This window comes from Loxodonta africana, chromosome 19 (genome assembly GCF_030014295.1).
Source record: "Loxodonta africana isolate mLoxAfr1 chromosome 19, mLoxAfr1.hap2, whole genome shotgun sequence".
In the NCBI taxonomy this organism is placed as follows: Eukaryota; Metazoa; Chordata; class Mammalia; order Proboscidea; family Elephantidae; genus Loxodonta; species Loxodonta africana.
The window spans coordinates 6,505,352-6,521,184 of NC_087360.1; the positions used below are offsets into that span (position 1 = coordinate 6,505,352).

The 15,833-nt window shown below is 44.0% G+C and overlaps 1 protein-coding gene across 2 annotated transcripts in view; it reads right to left on the minus strand.

Annotated features, from left to right (window-relative positions):
• DNAH10 (dynein axonemal heavy chain 10) overlaps nucleotides 1-15,833 on the minus strand; it is a 141,097-nt gene that overhangs the window by 44,014 nt on the left and 81,250 nt on the right. For both annotated transcript variants that reach the window (XM_010599807.3, XM_064272098.1), the window contains 8 exons: nucleotides 14,689-14,824; nucleotides 13,124-13,246; nucleotides 11,789-11,923; nucleotides 11,122-11,338; nucleotides 8,535-8,654; nucleotides 6,149-6,294; nucleotides 3,909-4,061; nucleotides 1,973-2,233 (listed from right to left, as the gene is read on the minus strand). In XM_010599807.3, coding sequence (XP_010598109.2) covers nucleotides 1,973-2,233; nucleotides 3,909-4,061; nucleotides 6,149-6,294; nucleotides 8,535-8,654; nucleotides 11,122-11,338; nucleotides 11,789-11,923; nucleotides 13,124-13,246; nucleotides 14,689-14,824 — 1,291 coding nt within the window. The remainder of the gene's footprint in view (nucleotides 1-1,972; nucleotides 2,234-3,908; nucleotides 4,062-6,148; nucleotides 6,295-8,534; nucleotides 8,655-11,121; nucleotides 11,339-11,788; nucleotides 11,924-13,123; nucleotides 13,247-14,688; nucleotides 14,825-15,833) is intronic.

The window sequence follows — 15,833 nt, forward strand, 5'->3', positions numbered from 1 at the left end:
GTACTGATCACTCTCATGGAATGACATGGATGAACCTTGAAAACATCATGCTGAGCGTGAGCAGTCAGACACAAAAGGATAAATGTTGTATGCTTCCATTTATACGAAATATTCAGAACAGGTACATCCACAGAGCAGAAAGCAGAGTCGTGGCTGCCAGGGGCTGCTGGGAGGGTGAATGGGGAGTGACCATTAATGGGCACAGGGTTTCCTTTTGAGGGGATGAGAAACCTCTGCAGCTAGACAGTGGCGATGGTTGCAAACACTGTGCATGTACTAAATGTCACGGCTTAAAATGGTTCAACTGGTAAATTTTATGTTATATGTATTTTACCACAATAAGAAAAAAAAAGAAACAAAAAATAAAAAGACCAGAGAAGCCCATCACCTGGTCTTCGTGAATTTCCCTGTGTTTTCACATCAACTATCAAGTCTAACCCAGCCCTCAGTTTGAGCTTATTTGACTAGTGCAGACCTTACAGTTTCACAGGCGGATGCCCTGAGACAGGGCAGGAACACCCCAGGTCCCCGTGGTCCCTAATGATCACACCTGGCCACTCCACACCTTTACATTACCCTCCCAGCCCACAGGCCGTTGACTCTGCAAACCCTACTTTATTTCATTTTATTTGTACTTTAGATGAAGGCTTACAGGACAAACTAGCTTCTCACTGAACAGTTAGTACACATATTGTTTTATGACACTGGTTAACAACTCCATGATACGTCAACACTCTCCCTTCTCAACCTTGGGTTCCCCATTACCAGCTTTCCTGTCCCCTCCTGCCTTCTCATCCTTGCCCCTGGGCTGGTGTGCCCCTCTGGTCTCGTTCTATGTGCCTGTCTAATTTTTAGCTAAAGGGCGAACCTTGGGAGTGACATCATTACTGAGCTAAAAAGCTGTCTGGGGGCCATACTCTCGGGATGTCTTCAGTCTCAGGCCAGTAAGTCTGGTCTTCTTGTGTGTGTGTGTGAGTTAGAGTTTTGTTCTACATTTTTCTCCAGCTCTGTCTGGGGCCCTCTATTGTGATCCCAGTCAGAGCAGTCAGTGGTGGTAGCCGGGCACCATCTAGTTGTGCTAGATTTAGTCTGGTTGAGACTGTGGTAGTTGTGGTCCATTAGTCCTTTGGACTAATCTTTCCCTTATGTCTTTAGTTTTCTTCATTCTTCTTTGCTCCCGAAGCGGTGAGACCAGTGGAGCACCTTGGATGGCTGCTCTCAGGTTTTTAAGACCCCAGACACAACTCACCAAAGCAGAATGTAGAACGTTTTCTCTATAAACTGTGTTATGCCAATTGAGCTAGATGTTCCCCGAGACCATGGTTCCCACAGCCCTCAGCCCAGCAATTCGGTCCCTCAGGGAGTGCAAACCCCACCTCAGAAATGAAATGTCAGAATTAGAAGGTAATTACTGAAGGAATGGGTTTCATCTGGGGGGCCAAGTAAATCATAATAACCGCAGCAATAACTAATACCTAGGGTGTTCCTGCTGTGTGCTAGGCTCTGTGCCGCATACTTCACATGCATCCCTCTTTTCACCCCCCAAGACCCAGTGAGGTGGCCACATCCTTATCTCCCTGCTCCAGATGAGAAAACAAGGCGAGTTCAGGTGCCTTGCCCAGGAGCAGAATGGGGACTGAGTCCAGAACCCAAGCCCCCTAGTTCATCACGGCTGTAACTCAGTGTGGCACGTGTAACTCAAGGCCATACCATGACTCCCACGGGCCAAGGCACTTTTGCCTTAGTGGGGCCCTTTTTCTGCCAAAAAAATTTTTTTTAATTATATTTTATAACCGTGCTGGTATAAATTTTCTTCTAATTTTAAAAGTAATTAGGACGTCTTTGTGGGCCCCTAAAAGTACTGTGGGCCTAAGCACTGTGCCTGCTGTGTCTAATAGACCAGTTGGCCCTGTATATGTTTCTACCCAACACAAGGCCTTCCAGTTTTAGACATCTAATATGTTTTTTTTACCGAGGTATGGCCTTTCAGGATGGAGGAATAAATTAAATGCAAAGACTCCTCTGAAGGAAATGGTATGTTGAAGACGTTGAATAGTGAGATAAATCTCGGGTCGACTTCATTGCGGCCTCCTCCGGCCTTTCCCATGGCTGCGATAAAGCCAAGGTCTCGGATGCTTTTACAGTTCAGCTCCTTCCCACGGTCGTATAAGTAGCCTTTTTCCAGGAGGAGTTTCAGCAAGGCAATCGGCTGCTGTGTGCCGTACTCATCCACCTCGAGTTTTTTAAAGAAAAGAGAGAGAGCAGTAGTATCATAAAGCAGAACTCTGAGACACCTCTGATGACCATGTAAATGAAAACTAAAGATCACCTCTCTGGACAGTCTGTTCTGAGAGTCAAAGGGCTTTTCAGAGTTTGCAATTACATATGCATTTGTGATTGCCTTTTAAAAGTCTGTCTTCTCCAACAGTGGGGTACAGACCTCAAATTCTCCTAAAAAGACCAGACTTAATGGTCTGACTGAGACTAGAAGGAGCCTGGTGGTCATGGTCCCCAGGCCTTCTGTTAGCCCAAGACAGGAACCATTCCCAAAGCCAACTGTTCAGACAGGGATTGGACTGGACAATGGGATAGAAAATGATACTGGTGAGGAGTGAGCTTCTTGGATCAAGTAGACACATGAGACTATGTAGGCATCTCCTGTCTGGAGATGAGATGAGAGGGCAGAGGGGGTCAGAAGCTGGCCGAATGGACACAAAAATAGAGAGTGGAGGGAAGGAGTGTACTGTCTCATTAGAGAAAGAGCAGGTAGGAGTATATAGCAAGGCGTATATAAATTTTTGTATGAGAGACTGACTTGATTTGTAAACTTTCACTTAAAAAAGGATAAATTTTTTTTTTTTTTAAAGTCTGTCTCCACTTAGACTGTAAGCTTCATAAGATCAGGAACTATGTGCTTTGCTCATTACTGCACAGTAGTAGTCTCACTGGAAAATCACAGTAAATATATGTTGATTGGATGAATGGGTGAATTAAGATGGATGGACGGACAAACAAACATATAAATGGGTGGGTGGCTGGATGAATAAATATATGAATGGGTGGACAGATGTGTAAACAGATAGTTGAAAAGATGGATAGACAGATGGATGGATGGATGAACAGATGGATGGATGGATAAATATAGAGATGGGTAGATATATATATGGATAGATAGATAGACAGATAGATAGATAGATATAAATAGATACATATGAATGAATAAACAGGTGGCTGGATGGATGGGTGACAGACAAATGGATAAACAAATGGATAAACAGGTATATGTATGGCTTGGGGGATGAACAGATAAATGGATAGATGATAAATATACAGATGGAGGACTGACAGGTGGGTGTGTGCAATCCAGGTGGATTCCACACAGCCCACCTGGAGGACAGACTTCCAGGAGGAAAAAAAAAAGTTTCTGCAGAAATGATATAAATTCAAATTCCAGTATACTACGAAAACTTTGCACCTCTCAGGATCTGGCCCAAAAACCACTCATCATGCATGCTGAAGTTCTCCATTCCTTGGTGGGTCCCGAGACATTCTTAGGCAGTGTTTGCCCTTATGCTTCCCGTATATATGCAGCTGAGAACAGCATTATGAACTAAAGCATAGCTCATTTGGAAGCCACTTGTTCAAACACATGCTGAATATAGTTCAAAGGCTGCCTGATACCTGTTTTCCCCCTTAAGAAACCAAGGAACACAATCAGTAAGAGAGAAGTCCCTCTGCCTAAGCAGAGTACCCCAGGAACTCTCTCTGCATAGCCGGCTCCCACACTCTGCACTTCGCAGACACTGTGCAGAATAAAGGCAGGTGTGCTCACACTAGCTCACGTCAACACACGCACACACATACAGGAGCACACTCTCTTGCCCATCCCTGTCACTTCCTCACACTACCTTTGGCATATTCATGTCATCCATGAACACCAAGAGCCGTTTGCCCATGGGTGGGCCGTAAGTGTCTTTGGTCCGTTTTTCCACACTTGCTTCTAAGTTTCTTTGGATATCCAGGGATGTGGTGCGGGACGAGAAGTTAACTATCAACACAATCTGAAATGAGATCATTTGGAAAGTTGGTCTTTTCTTCATGGTATCAGCAGTAAATGTTGGAATGAAAGCTATCATCTATTTTCCTAACTCACTGGCATCTGAGCTAACTTTTTTATAACCGAATGTGAGTCCATACTTCATTGTTCATTTGTTTGTTTTTCAGTACAGGTTTCAGAAACAGGCTGTCTTATATATCTAAAAAAAAGACTAGAGCTGCTAAAACAGAAATACCACACGTGGATGGCTTTAACAAACAGAAGTTTACTCTCTCACAGTTTAGGAGGCTAGAAGTCCAAATTCAAGGTGCCAGCTATGGGGGAAGGCTCTCTTTCTCTGTCAGCTCTGGGGGAAGGTCCTTGTCATCAACCTTCTCCTGGTGTAGGAGCTTCTCTGCGCAGGGACCCCAGATTCAAAGGATGTACTCTGCTCCTGGATCTTCTTGCTTGGTGGTAATGAGGCTCCTCAGCTCTCCGCTCACTTCTCTTTTCTGTATCTCATAAGAGACTGACTCGAGATACCTAATCTTGTAGATTGAGTCCTGCCTCATTAACATAACTGCCTCTAATTTTGCCTCATTAACATCATAGAGGTTAGGATTTGTAACATATGGAAGATAATCACCCGTACTGGAAATCATGGCCCAGCCAAGCTGACACACATTTCTGGGGGACCCAATTCAATCCATAACACAGGCTAAAGGAAAAATTTTTAAAAAGCATTGTGGAGATGAGCAGGGTGACCAACTGTCCCAGTTTGCCTGGGACTCTTCTAGTTTTATCTCTGAAAGTCCTGCAACAGGGGGAAATTCCCTCCTGGAAAGTGAAAAGTCTCGGTTTTCTACAATGGATGTGGAAGGTGGGAGAAAATATAAACCTCTTAAGTTGTCCTCAAAAATAGGGGCTGAAAGCAACACTATATTAGTGTCAAAAGTATATGGCACAAATTATCCACCTTCCGCCGTGGCTGTTGCTGGCTTTTCTCCCTGACGGCTGATGTTGCCAACCATGATCATGTAGTTCCCCGTAATGCACCATTGGTGTTGCATCACTCTGCGTCTGCAGCTAAGCACACTGTAATTGTGAGTTTTAACAGGCTGTCCTTGACTTTGCCTGTGGAATAGTTGCTGTGCTTTGTATAGAGCTTAACTCCCCATTCCCCTCTCCTCCCAGCCCCTGGTAATCACTAATCTCCTTGTCTTAATGGATTTGCTTATTCTAGATATTTCATGGAAGTGGAATTATTCAGAATTTCTCCAAGCATGTCATTATTTTTTAATTGCTAAAGCATAAACTTCTTCCTTTTGGCACAGTGTATGAACCAAAAATGAGTTGCTACATGTGGTCTTCAAACTAGCATTGCTCAGCAGAATGTAGACAGTGGGGAGGGATCTTGGCTCTGCCAGTTCTAGCTAGGTGACCTCACCTGCCAACAGGAAGGATGTATGGACAGATGGATGAACAGATGGACGGATGGACAGACGGATGGAAGGACGAACGACTGGATGGATGGACAAACAAATGGATGGGTGGATGGATGGAAGAATAAATATATGGATGGGGGATGGATAGATAGATAAATGAATGGATGGATGGGTGGATGGTGGGTCAGATGGGGGGCAGACAGAGGTAGGGCATACACCCTGCCAAGATGAGACATTCTTGCTTTAGCAGTTTTAAAAATAATGAAGTACTTGGAGAAATATTGAATGATGCCACTTCTATGAAATATTTAGGATAAGCAAATATCTGGAAAAGTTATTTAACCTTTCAGAGCCTCATTTTCCTCTTCTGGTAAATGATTTTAATAACATCCACTAAGCCTACTTCCTAGAGTAAGTGTATCAGATGAGATGAAATACATTAAGGCATACTCAGTATGAAAAAGGAATATTCGAACGGAAGTTACCGTCAAGTCAAGCTTTCAGATGACTGCAGCCTCATGAGAGACCCCAAGCTAGAGCCACCTAGCTGAGCCATTCCCAGATCCTGGACCCACAGAAACCACAGGTAGTATTTGTTGTGTTAAGTCGGTAGGTTTGGGGTAATTTGTTACATAGCAATAGCTAACTAATACAAACAATGACTTACATTTGTCTCTTCATTCAGATTTTTCAGGAAGTTCTGGGTGGTGGCTGTCTTAGAGGTACCAGATTCACCAACGAAGAGAACAGGTTGCTTAATTTTAACCATTTGCTCCAACATCCAGGTTGTGCGGGTTGTATCCACTGTGTGAACTAAAACAACATATTAAGGATGGTAGTGTCCCAGCAACTCCAAACAGCACAAGCTTTTGGAAATTTGGAGTTTCACAGAATCCATAAAGCACATCAACAAAAAGCTAAGGTGTGGCCTTGAGAACACGTACGCGGGTACAATATCCTTAGGAGAACTTCATTACCCAAACCATTATTTTTCATAGCTTCGCTGAGATAAAACTTACAACCATAAAATTCACCCAATTCCAGTGTCTCATTTGGTGAGTTTGGTACATTTCTACAGCTGGGTCATCATCCTCATGATCCAGGCTTAGAATACTTGTTTTCGATGGAATTCTGTCCTTCTAAAATGTCTGCTATAAATCCTAACCTTGAGGCCTGTGATTATAAACCCATTTGGGAATGGGCCGACTTTGTTACATTAACGAGAGATTAGTGTACAGTGTGTCTTAAGTCAATCTCTTTTGAGATATAAAAGAAATTAAACAAGCAAGCCAAAGTAGTAGAGATGGGGGAAAGGAGATGCCAAGCCACATGGTGATCTCACCCAGGAGCAAAAGCCCAAAAGAGACAAGGACCTGGACCTTCCTGAAGAGCTGACAGAGAGAGAAAGCCTTCCCCTAGAGTCGGTGCCCTGAATTTGGACTTGTAGCCTCCTAAAGTGTGAGAAAATAAATACCTGTCTGTGAAAGCCACCCACTTGTGGTATTTCTGTTATAGCAGCACTAGGTAACTAAGACAACATCCAAGCTGTTCTTAATTTACAATTCTAATTTCAATTCAGGATATCAAAAACTCAACTTCTCTGCTAATTCACCCATACACCCACGGAATTTGGCTTCGTAACCAACAAATTCCTCTGGAGAAAGCGAATGACCACGTCAGATGCAGCTCACTCCTGCATCAGTGATTTTTAATCCTATTGGTTCCTGAGAAAATAGGTATGTCGCATTCCATAAGGACAATGGGCTAAAATTTTGGGAAATTATTTAGCCCATAATTTATCTAAAAAGCCCGAGGAGTGCATTTAGAATATGGCTCACTGTGCAAATGTCCACAGTACATGACTTTTCAAGTGGGCGCCTTTTATGAAACACAACCTCGTTCCTCTTTGCTCCTTCCCACACCCAGCTAGCTCTCTGGGCTGAAGAGACTCTATGGGAACATGAGGGAAAACAAGGTACCACTGCCCATCCCACCTGTCGGCACTGCCTGCCCCGGGAAAGTGCTGAGAGTCAGAGAGACTTGCGGATGCTCAGAAAGACCCAGCAGCATGGGAAAGGCATCAGAAGGGCCATCCTGGCTGTCTGGATATGTCTCTGAAGCTTCTAGGACTCTGCCCTGGTCGAGTTGTGCTGACTTCCCCAGTATTGTGTACTATCTTATCCTTCACCCAAGTTACCACTTATCTACTATCTAGGTCTTAAAAGCCTGGAGTGGCCATCTAAGATACGTCTACTGCTCCCATTGCAGCTGGAGCAAAGGAGAATGAAGAAGACCAAAGACAGAAGGGAAAGATTAGTCCAAAGGACTGATGGGCCTCAGCTACCACAACCTCCACCAGACTGGGCCCAGAACTACTAGACAGTGCCCAGTAAACCACCACTGACTGTTCTGGCAGGGATCACAATAGAGAGTCCAAGACAGAACGGGAGAAAAACGTAGAACAAAATTCAAATTCAGACACAAAAAAGGCCAGGCTTGCTGGTCTGGCAGAAACTGGAGAAACCCCAGGAGTATGGCCCCCGGATGCCATTTTAACTCAGTACTGAAGTCACTCCAGAGGTTCACCCTTCAGCCGAAGATGAGACAGGTCTATAAGGCCAACAATCAGACACATAAGGGGCACGCTTCATAGTTCAATCATGTATATGAGACTAATGGGCACACCAGCCCAAAAGCAAAGAGGAGCAGGCAGGAAGTTACAGGAAAACTGGACAAATGGCAACAAAGAACTAGGGATAAGGGGAGAGAGTGTTGACACATCGAGGGGTTGGCAACCAATGTTGCCAACAGTTTGTGCAGTAACTGCTTCATGAGCAACTAATGTGCTTTGTAAACTTTCACCTAAAATCTTCAGTCTTTTGTTTTTTTTTAAAGAGCCACCCCGTTGGCAAGGCCTACACTTACTCCTTTCAGTTCTTCTCAATCAGTGCTCCGGGCAGGACTTGAACTTCTGGAGAGGCCACGTGACCTCACGCTCTCCTCACTGGACTGGAGCCCTCTTACCCCGGGGGCCAGGCCCGGGTCCCACTTACCCAGGATGTCAATAAACTTCTTCTCATGGACGTGGATGTACTCTGGAACTAGTCTATTCCACGGGATCCACTTCTTCCGTTTGGAATCAAAATGAAAGTCGTACAAGCTGGGAAGCTGGCCTGTAGCAAACATTGGTCTGTTTCGTTTTGATCTTAGACACGGAAATGCAGAAGCAGTTCTGGCACAGGCTGGAAGCGAGGTGCTGCTACTTGTCCACTGACCATACGCTTACTGAGGACTCTGATGCTACTCAACTGCTGGGCAGATGATTACTGAGTACTCGGAACTGATGCTACTTGTTCACAGGACAGATAATTGTGTAGTGCTTTGAACTAGTACTACTCATCCACTGGACAGACATTTTACTGAGTATTTTGAACTGATGCTATGTTTTTACTAGAAAAATACTGAGTACTTCAAACTGATGTTGCTCACTCACTGGGCAGATACTTACAGAGTACCCTGACCTAACGGTACTTGTTCACTAGACAGATACTTGCTGAGTACTTCCCTGGGTAGGAATACAAGAGTGAGACAGAAAGCCCTGGTCCTGCCCTCACGGTTGGTGGGTCAGGTGGGGGTAGACAGTGGTAAGTAAACAAGGAATTCCAAGGCAGACTGTTACATTCTCTGATGGGGCAACGGGTGTGTAACCAAGATGGGGCAGGAAAGAGGCCTGGGGAAATGATGTGCCACGGGTGGGAGGCTCAGGGAGTCTCAGTCCTCCACAGCAGTGCTCTGCAAGCCCGGCTTGAAGAAAGGCCCCTTCATGCACCCTCTCCAAACAGGCTGGCATCTTTACCCCTGCCCCCAGTAAAAAATTTTGGAGCCAATTCTGCAAGGAAGGTGTAGTGGGTAAAAGTGTCCCCCCAAAATGTCATGTCCACCCAGAACCTCAGAATGTGACCTTATTTGGAAATGGGGTCTTTGCAGATGTAACTGGTTGAGGTCAGACTGGATTAGGGTGGGCCCTAAGTCCAACCCCTGGTGTCCTTCTAAGAAGAGGAGCTGACACAAAGACACAGAGAAGAAGCTGCGTGATGACGGAGGCAGGGACTGGAGTGATGGCCACAAGCCAAGGACCACCTGGGGCCACCAGAGCCTGAAGAGACAAGGCAGTGTCCTCCCCTTGAGCCTTCAGAGGAGGGTGGCCCTGCTGACACCGTGATTTTGGATTCCAAGCCTCCAGAAATGTGAGAAAATAAATGTCTGCTGTGTTAAGCCAGTCAGTTAGTGGGACTTTGTTATGGAGGCCACAGGAAGCTCACACGGAAGGCTTCCTGAGGAGATGCCATGTAGCCCGGGACTGAGGGCTCAGCAACCTGCTCCAAGAGGAGAGGGGCAGCTGGGAGACTCTGTCAGGAAAGAGCAGAGCTCGAGGGAAGACTCGCGGGAACAGGTCCAGGGAGGGCCACAGGAATGGAAAGGGGTTAAGAGGTGGAGCGTGGTGGGGGGGGGGGGTGGGTGGAGGATGAAGGCAGGAAGGCAGCAGGGCCATGTCATGAAGGGCCTGGTAAGCTGTTTCAAAGTGCTTTTTCTCTACCCCAAAGGTACTGGGTCACTGAAGGGTTAAAGCAAGGGTGGTGATCAGATTGGCATTTATGAAAGATCCATCTGGCTGTAATGGGAAAAGAAAATGGATTCGAGGAGGTAAGAATGTAGGTAGGGAGGTGTGTCAGGGAAGCCCCTGCCTCATCCAGGGTAGAGAGGATGAGAACCGTGGGGAGGGGAGATATGACCAATTCAAGAGATACCGAGGGGCAGAGTTGACAGAACTGAAATGATGGGATGGAGTCTGAAGACAGTGTCCAGTCAATGATCATAGAATCCAACTTAGAAACTTACCCAATGCCGTCGAGTGGCTTCTAACTCATGGTGACCCTACAGAATAGAGTAGAACTGCCCCATAGAGTTTCTAAGGAGTGCCTGGTGGATTTGAACTGCCGACCTTTTGGTTAGCAGCTGTAGCCATGTTCAAATAGCAATAAGAGATGAACAAAGAAGGATTCTAACGTTTCTATGCACATTATATATATGTGTGAACGTATTCACATTTATATTTTCTTAATTGCCTCAGTGTATACAGTCCTTTGAAAATATACATTTTTCATAGAAAAAAAACTCTAAAGCCTTAATAGGATGAATTCCTAAATGATCTACAAATCCATACCTGAGCAAATACCCTACTCAGGAATACGGCCATGAATTAAACCGTGGAACATCATAGCAAGGTGGTTATAAAAAAAATTTTTTTTTAAAAAGGGAATTCCAAAGGAGAAGAGACCCAAAGTCATGCAGAACGTGGAAATCCAAAGTGCCTGAGCAGAGGGAAGGAAGCCAGTGCCTGCGCCCAGCTGAGAGAAAGTTCAACTTTAGCAGAAAGCCTACTCAATGGCCCTGTGGGTTCCCACTGAGCAGGTCACTCATTTGAACTTGTTCTGGGGGTTTCACCAAGTGCTGTGACCATGACGTACATTTCTCTACAGAAGCAAACAAGCCAGAAAACCCATAAAGGCATAAATACGGAGAAGAAAGGTCTAACCAAAAACCCCCTGAGCAGGAAAACAAGTTACACTCGGTTCCCACCTGGCAGCTCCCCAGGACTGGCCCAGACCTCCTCTGCATCAACAGTGGACAGTGAAGCGATACGTTTAACGCACTCGTCAAATTTCACCCTGCCCTCCTCCAGCAGGCAGGCTCCCAGGGAGCAGTACAGCGCCTCCAGGAAGAAGCACTCCAGGAGGTCGGGATCTTCTATTTCTCCTTCTAGCAATGCATCCAGCATCTTGGTTAACTGGGTTACCTGGTTCATAGAAAGATACCTGGTTCAGCCCATAGATTCTACCCCACAGGGTTATTTCCGGTATTAAATTCTGGGATCCCAGACTCTAGAGCAACGGGAAGATTAAAAAAGAAAAACAGTTGCCGTTGTGTTGATTCCCACTTACGGTGACCTCACGTGTACAGAGTAGAACTGTGCTCCATACGGTTTCCAGTGGAAGCAGACTGCCAGGCCTGTTTTCCGAGGTGCCTCTGGGCAGGCTGGAACAGTCAAGTGCTTAACTGTCCATGCCACCCAGGGTCTTAACCCACCACACTGGGTCAGACAGATGGAATCTAATATCTTACTTTGCACAGTGTCACAAAGGGAAGTGTTGTGTCTTCCTGGTATCTTTGTGATGGTTAGAAGCCCACTGTGGGTCTGTCCTGAGGGAAGAATTTCTTCTGGCTAACAATGGTGATCATTTCTTACCATATTTAGGTCTGTCTGAGGAACTACAGTCTTCAGCTTCTCTCCTTGTCTCCCATCCACAATTCCTTCCACTATCACATTGATGAGATACGGCACATATTTCTCAAAGAGACGCTGTAAATCCCCTTGCTCCACCTATAACAGAGGAGATCCAAAGCAGTTTCAAAGGCTCATGTATTTCAATGGAACTTAGTGGAAAGCTCTACTAGTCAGAAGAGAAGTGAGAAACTTCTGATTAATGATAAATTTGGGCAGTGAGTAAACAACACTGATCAGAAAGCCTTACCTACCTCTGTAGACAGATTTAGCTTTTACAGTACACCCTTGTTTCATTATGAAGCATTTCATTTCATTCCCAGAGAGCCTGCCTCTCAACCCTGGGATGTGGAATGTGGGATAACAGGTCCCATTTGATAACAGAGGGGATCATCATCTTAGCATTCAAGTGACATGGCCACAGTCACCCACTGAACACCGTGAGGAAGTGGAAGGACCCTCTGCTGATCAAGCACTGGTGACAGAAGGGATTGCACGAGCCTTAGCTCCCTCTCCTGTATGACAGAGCCTCAAATAGTCCTATCCTGTTTCCCTTGGTCTTTTCTTCTAGAGGTAATTGTGTCCTGGTTTCCAATCCCCCACCAGCCTCGTGACTCTTGTAGTGAATGTGGGCATGGCGTCCTGGGTGTGGCCAGGCCATCATCCTGCACAGAGGTCTGTTACATCCAACTCTCCACCTTTCAATGAAGCCTATCATTGAGAAAATACTCACTTTCTAGCAGCCAAGTGATGTGTGGCATGGTTTGAGGTCAAACAAAACACAAGTTGGGTCCTGCACACACTGTACTCAGCCCATCGAACAAACGTGCAGGTGTTGGACACCTCCTGGAGACACATCTCTCAATGGCTGGGCTTGTCTGGACCAGGCATTAGAAAACTACATTCTGCTTCAAATCTGGCCTGCCATCTGTTTTTGATAATAAGGTTTTACCGGTATACAGCCATACCCACTCATTTACACACTGTCTATGGCTGCTTTTATGATGCCATGCCAAAGTTGGGCAGTTGCAAAAGAAACCATATGGCCCATAAAAACTAAAATATTTACCATTTGCCCTTTTCCAGAAAGTTTCTTGTCCCCTGGTCTAGACCATCAAACATTACCTATTCCACCAGCTAAGAATTATGTAGAAATGTAATGTCTTCCATGTTTTCATCAGTATTGAAGTGTTAAGGTCACGGGCAAGTCAAGGTCATGGCGTTCAACTACAAACATCCCTCTGGCTTATGTTTATCCAACTACCATAACTTCCAGTTCACTTTAGAAATAATTTTCACCTTGTTTTGTATTTTATTAACCCATTTTTTCCAGTATGGTTCATATCTCAAGTTTTTAGGGTCAACATAGACCATGCCACACCGAGATACAGTTGCAGGAGAGGCATACTGTAAATCTCCAACCTAGAAAATGGAAAAAAAAAAAAAATCAGTCACGTCTACAGCTTGTTTCGGGGCCTTTTCTTGCACAACATTTTTACAACTACATAAAACCCAAGTCATGTCCAGATTAAGACAGCTTTCCTGAGACGCTCCTAATCCAGCACTTAGGTTTATGACGGGAAGATTATATATTTAGGATATCATGCCTTTTTAGTTTTCTCTTACTATAAAATTAACATGAAAAAATTAACATGATGTAGTATATCTGGCAAAAATAGAAGAGTATAAAGAAGAAACTAAATTATCAAAAATCCCACCACACAAAATTCAACAACCAGAACAGAAATAATGAGAATATTCACACACTGTGAAGAATGTAACCAATGTCACTGAACAACTTGTACAGAAATTGTTGAATGGGAACCTAAACTGATGTGTAAACATTCATTGAAAACATAATAAAATAATATTAAAAAAAAAAATCCACCACACAGTGACAAACATTGTCTTACAGGGTTTTTTTTTTTTTTCCTTTCTTTTTTTTTTGTCTTTCTATTTTTTAAATACAGTTAAGATCAGGTAGTAAAAAACTTAATAAGTATGCACCTAAACCAGCAATATTAACCCACTTATTTCTTTCTCTGTATGAAAAAAAGAAACACATTTTGGGTGGCCCATCAGATAATGATATGCACACAGACTAGTGCACTGTGGCTACACAAACACATTTTGCAGACCAAGGTGAGAACATCATTAATCTTAAACTAAAGTGAAAGGAGCCCTCAGGATAATAACTATGACTCGGGCCCAGAGGGCAAGCAGTCCATATTGTAAGCAGGAGATGGAGGTCCCCTCCCCCCTCCCGAGAGTGGTCTCCAGGGAAAAAACGGGAGACTCAACAGACAGTTGCTATGAGAGAAAGTTTGAAAAAAGAAATAGGGATAAGATAAAGGCAAACAGTATGGGAGGAAAAGGAAAGCAATTAGAAACTCCGGGCAAAACAAAAGGTTGTAAAAGAAAGTAAACATAATCACAGTATACTAGTTGGCTCTGCAGTAAATAATATTCTCATATTCATTCACGTTTACTGGTTTAACTGATTTAATAACATACTGTTCTGAGTAAGAGGAAAGGGTATAAGGAATGCATCTTTGCCCTCATAGCAGTCAATCAATAGATAATATGCAAACTTGGTAAAGGAAGAAATCGTACACTAAACATATTACTTATAGATACCAGGGTAACCATTCAACTCAAGAGTGAAAGTAGTTGTCCCTGGGATATAATAAAGAGGGGCTGGGGGTGCCAAGTAGAAAGCAAGTAGGAAGCAAAGGGTTTTGCTCATTATAAACTCTTCTGCATTATTTGTTTTTATAATAATCTATATTTATTATTACTTTAGCAAACATCTTAAATTTAAATTAAAAAGCTTATGTTCAAAATTATCTTTTATCACTACTTGCCTCAAAGAGCAGGGCACAGTGTGCTTGAAGCCGAATGCGCTCTCCATTGGCCAACGTCAACAGCTTGTTGTCATCCATCACCGAGTTCATGTTCTCCACCCACAGAGCATCAACATCACCGTCAAATAAAATGTACCTGTGGCAACCGAAGCAAGATGAGCCATGGCGTCTAGAGAGCTGCCAATTAGGAACTCAAGTAACCTGGTGCCCATTCGTGTTGAACGTCTTTTCCCAGGGTTCTCTAGCCATGATCGAGACAGGGCACCCTACTTTGTCTAGAGCTTTGACCCACATGGTACGTTAACACTGTTCCAGTTAGTAATTGACATTTAATAATTAGAAACTTTAAGTGAAAATCTGGATTTCCTGCTTCTCTGTCTAATTGGAAGGTCTAGTAACACAGACTTGCGTTCCTTCATGGGAATGATCTGCAGAAGCTGAGTGGTGCTGCCCCAATGAGACAGGCGGTACACTACCCAGAGTGCCACGGTCCACCCCCACCCCCACCATTCTCTTCTGAAATCTGAGGCTGAGCATCAATTGCCATTTATCACAGATTTCAACCACTCTAGTTTTTCTTATGGCAAAGTCAAGAGGAAAAGGAAGTATTTCGTGTACCCATCTAACCTGACCCACTTCACTCATTTATGTTACCCACTGGGCTCCTGGAAGCACCTGAGTTTACAACCCTGGATTACATGGATACTTTAGCTCCAACGCCTTAGGTATTTAACTGGCTGTTATACTTCAATGAGTTACATCACAGCGAAGTCCACATCCAAAGGATAAGTATATAATTGTATTGGAATGGTGGTTTGATTTCGCTTCCAATTTGCTGGTATAAGTAGATTTTTTGCAGTACTAACATTTTGCCTTATTTTGCTCCATTATTTTTTTCTCTTCAACTTATTTGTAAATAATTTCAAACTTACAGTTACAAGAATAGAATAGTATAAGGAACCCTCACATACCTTTCACCCAAATTCTCCAATTGTTAATTTTTTGCCACATTTGTGTGTACTCTCTCTCTCTAAATCATCTGAGAGTAAACTGCAGTCATAATATCCCTTTATTCCTAAATACTTCAGCATGTGTTTTCCTAAAAATAATCCCCATTTTCTTCTATGTAACCATAGCACAATTAT